At 37.5% G+C, this 4,699-nt stretch overlaps 1 protein-coding gene across 1 annotated transcript in view; it reads left to right on the top strand.

Moving 5' to 3' along the window:
* LOC117177689 (zinc finger protein 93-like) overlaps positions 1–4,699 on the top strand; it is a 152,587-nt gene that overhangs the window by 114,735 nt on the left and 33,153 nt on the right. Inside the window, exon 5 of the mRNA XM_033368544.1 lies at positions 1,808–2,304. Coding sequence (XP_033224435.1) covers positions 1,808–2,304 — 497 coding nt within the window. The remainder of the gene's footprint in view (positions 1–1,807; positions 2,305–4,699) is intronic.

Below are 4,699 nucleotides of genomic sequence, written 5' to 3'. Positions count from 1 at the left end.
CCCCCCCCCCCCTCCATCTTCTTTCCTGAAACCCATAACCTTAAACTTTTCCACATTCAACTAACCTATTTTTTTCCAAGTATCTTCTCAACCTTTTCATCATCTCCATTAAAGCCTCCTCGCTCTTTGCTATCCGGACTATGCCATCTACATATGCAAGTGACCATATCCTGACTCCTCCTACCCGAACTCCTATTACCGCTCCGTCCGCTAGCTTACTTTCCATATCTGAGTTTAAAATGGCAAAAAGCGTTGGGCTAAGCGGACACGCTTGCCTCAACCCCCTATCCATCCAGAAACACTCCGCGGTTCCTTCCCCTCCACTCTCCCTATCTTTCGTTTCCTCATATACCTCCCTTACCCTGTCGGTCAGTAATCTCTCAACTCTCTTGTCTTCCATCGCCTTTCAAGTGCTAATACGTAAGTATAATGCGTGTACTTTGTATGCCGTATTCATTAGCGTAATCCCTCTATAATTGTCCTGCCTCTCCCTCTCCTCTTTCTTATACAGTGGTACAATTAACCCTTGGCTCGACCCTCTTGGGAATTCGTCCCCTCTCAATACCCTTTTTGCTACCCCCTTCAGCCTCTCTCTTACCTCATGTGTACCAAACACCCACGCTTCAGCCCTGGTGTCTTAGACCTATTCAACTTCCTAATCTGCTTCTCTATCTCCTTGTCATTCAGCTCCTCTCCATTTACCAGCCTCGTGTTCTAATCTCCTCATCTCTCTTACGTGTATCTGATGCCTGAAATGAACCTCTAAAAAATTTCCTCCATTCCTCACTCCCTATCTTCTCACTTATCCCCATCCTGGTATCCTAAACCTATTAATTCTCTTCCACACGCCCCCCTCTGTCTTAACACTCCTCAACTTCTCTTCCAGATAATTCTCCTTTTCCTGCTCTTTCTTCTTACACATCAAGCTAAACTCCTTCCCCATTTCTACGTACTCCTCCCTTTTTGAAATTCCTTCCACTTCCTGTACTTCCTCTTCACTTTTCTCTTCATCATTTTACAATCCCTATCCCAGTACAGCTTCACCATTCCTTTCTTCTTTCTAAATATCTTCTTCTGCACACACCCTATCACTTTCTCTCTCAGATCCTCCCATACCTCTTCCACTGTTTCGCCCCCAAAGCTTACCTTTCCCAACTGCTGCTGATACTTCTCTGTCGCCATCCTCGTCCAGGAATATTCTCCGGTTTGATGAAGGTGCTCAACACGTGAGAATAATAGACATAAGCGTTCCTGTTAGAAAATAACACAAGGCCAATATACTGCGAAGATTTAGAAATAATCGAAGCTGAAGGAGAAGATCCTGATGGTAAAGGGGGAATTCCTAACTACACGATGCTCCTAACTTTGCGCTTATTACAACATCGTCGCTAAAGATTTCAAACGTATCAAAATAATTCATCACATCCTCATCTCATCAGTCACTTGACTCAGTCCGTGGGTGATGATGAAAAACTGCGTTCATCTGAGGGTTCATCAACTTACAATAAGTTGCTATAGTCCAGGCGGTTAATTGGTCGGACTTCAGATTAGAGTTCAGGGGTTCGATCCCTGAGGAGTCACCTTTAAAAACTTCCCTATGCACTTTTACCGAGGTTTTGTTGGTTCAGATCTTACGTTTTGATGTGTGTGTCCCCTAGCATGCACTTGGCTGGAGCCCAGTTTGTGGCTGGTGCGGCAAAAAAATACAAGGCTGGCCAATATGTCAAATTAGTCATATTAATGTCATCATAGCCCTATATTGCATTAAAAATTATGATGTCTAATTATTTCATTCTTGTATTTTTAGGTACGCTGTAAGATTTGTGAAAAAAGTTTTAAAAAGACAGATACGATGGTAAGACACTTGAACGTTCACAAGAGAGCGAATCCCAAAGAGGTATTTTCCATTCTCAAGGAAATCAGAGATAGAAGAAAAATGGATAATTGTATTAAAACTATTGAAGAAAATGATCAGTCTGTAATTAACGAATCAATTTCTATTGAGACGGAGACATCATTAAAAGAAGGGAACATTTGCGCTAAGGAACTCAAAAAATGTGGGACAGATTCTCAGCCGAAACAAGATAACCGATCCAATATTTTGAATTCGGATTCTAATAGTGAGAGTGAATCAAATTATTTAAATGATGCGTCACTGTTTCGTTGCAAGATTTGCACAAAATGCTGCACTACCGAAAAGACCTTACAGAGGCATATGCTCATACATGATGATAAAAAATTCTTTTGCAATGTCTGCAATATGAAGTTCTTCCGACCGGATAGACTGAAAAGTCATAGAGACAGGTATGGATTTATATTGAGATTTTCAAGCAATTTTATTATTATATAGTATTATAATTAATAAGCATTATAATATTAAAACTGATTGAAAACAGTTTTCCATTTTTTTCATATAAATATGATAATAAATAGTTTGTCAATAATCTAATACTAAATTGATTTAGAAATTTACCAAATAAGAACATATTCTAATTTCCGTTTATTTTTATTAATGCAAGTAATACATTTTTAAGGATAAGACTGAAGAGAATAAAATCGTATATTGAGGAACGAGTGTGGGCAATTGGTTGCCTCGCACGAGTTACTCATACTATTTTTTTTATAAAGGCGTAACAAGGGGTGGTGGTGACACAAGGAAAGCATCTACTGATTTATGGGTTATGTAGTTAACCAAAATAAAAGAGACTAGGAATCCCGGAGTTTCTACTGATTCTTTTTAATGCCAAGAGATTACGGTAGCGCAGTCAGTTACTCTAACTTTGTTATGTAGAGGCATTTTGCGGTGGCTAAACAGAGTGAAGCAAAAGAACCGACAAAAACGCAAAACGTGTTGCTCTCTAGAGGAGAATTTCAGTTGCCTTCACGGCGTTTCGGAGCATTTTAGATTATTGGTATATTTTGAAGAAAATATCGTGTGTGCTATGGGAGAGAGGCATTTTTTTTGTCTCGCGCGTTTTGACAGAACTCGTTCTGCTAATATTGCGCTCGACAAAAAACGCCTGCGTTCCTCTCTAGCTGCACAATATACTATTCTTCCTATTGGTTGCTTAAATCCTTTTAAAATTCTAACTTTAAAAGTATATAAATGCTAATATTATTTTTTGTATTTTGTGCATTTACCTGTAATTGAACAACTGTGGGCGTCCATAGTAAAAGGATCCTTATAGTAGGTATGGCATTACGCATAGAGTTATATAGCTGGATAAATTCTTGATATTTTATGACCAGGATGAACTCCTTAGGTTAAAAAACGAGGCGCCGGGGAATTTATGAATTTGGAACTTCGAAAATTTTTTTTTTCGAGAGAAACAAATTTTTAAAGTTCACGAGTGGCATAAGCACACGTTTTATCTTTTTTCTTCGAAAATAAAATATATCCACTTTTGATTGCTTTTAGGCATAAGCCCAGTGCCATTTGATTATCATCCCCAAATTTTCTTCTACATCTTCTAAACCTTCTACTTCTAAACCTTCTACAACTTCTAAATCTTGAGCATTCAAATTCAGCATTCATTAATGATCAAGGGGTATGAAAAAGCATAGGGAATCTGTACTTGTAAAATTAAGACTAAACATATTAATTTTTTGTATATGTTTTTTTGCATACATAATCTAAAAAAGACAAAGAATTGCGATACAAAGCGTTATTTTTTTCATAAAACTCAAATTTTTTGTCATATAATAAGTCAAATAAATAATAGGCCTTAACCCTTTCCGGCCAACATTTTTCATATGAACGGTTTTTTTATGAAAATTTGTAGAATGGTGTTTTCTAGGTCGCTGATTATGAATCTGAACTCAGTTCTTTAAATTCTAAGATGGTGAATCCAACATGGCGGCCGAAAATTGAATAATTGCATCTGAGCAATCTGAGTTCAGATTCGTGATCAGCATTCCCAAAAACCTTAATATGTAAAATTTTATAAAGATGCGTGAGGATGAAACTACAAAAAACGCCGGTTGAATCGAATAACTACTGCTTTCAAATCACAAGAAATGGTTTAGAAAAGGGTTGTATCAGGTGATATGCCACTATGCCACAAAGGGTTAATAGACTGCAACACGCCAGGACGGTTTTATCTATTGCTGTGTTTGTGAAAGTTGTCATAAGAGCTCAATATACTTTTTCGCATTTCCGCACAAATTTGTGTTTTAGTTTTCGTAGTCTATACATACGTTCCTTAAACTGGTTTGGCCGAAAAAGTTATTACAAATATTACCATGAATTATTAGTTATATCGCACAACAAATTTGAACGTTTAAAAGATTGACAACGTTGAAACTATGCGAAATGAACACGGGAAGCCAGAACGAGACCTCGATAATCGTACGCACACTCAGTCCAGCTACACTCATAGAGTACTACTTCTCAGCCGCTATGGCGTTTTTTATTCATTCATCGAGACCGAGAAAGGTTTCCTTATTTTAATGTAATCACCTTCATTTTTCTGGCACACATAAATTTTAACATAAGTATCTATTTAGAAAGACTTAAAATGTATATAAAGTCTATAATCATTGAACCTTATCCAGACTTTGTTATCTACTGTTATATATATACGCGCAGCTTCCTTTCTTTATGTACAGTCTGTCAAGTTAAAGCGTGGGTGGCTTTACTCGCAGTCGGTAAGGTGTATCGACATGATTTTGGTGTCAAAATATTAAGAAGAGCTCCCTC

The sequence above is a fragment of the Belonocnema kinseyi genome, chromosome 8, assembly GCF_010883055.1.
Source record: "Belonocnema kinseyi isolate 2016_QV_RU_SX_M_011 chromosome 8, B_treatae_v1, whole genome shotgun sequence".
In the NCBI taxonomy this organism is placed as follows: domain Eukaryota; kingdom Metazoa; phylum Arthropoda; class Insecta; order Hymenoptera; family Cynipidae; genus Belonocnema; species Belonocnema kinseyi.
The sequence above is the reverse complement of the archived record's forward strand: the minus strand, read 5'-3'. Positions and strand labels throughout refer to the sequence as shown.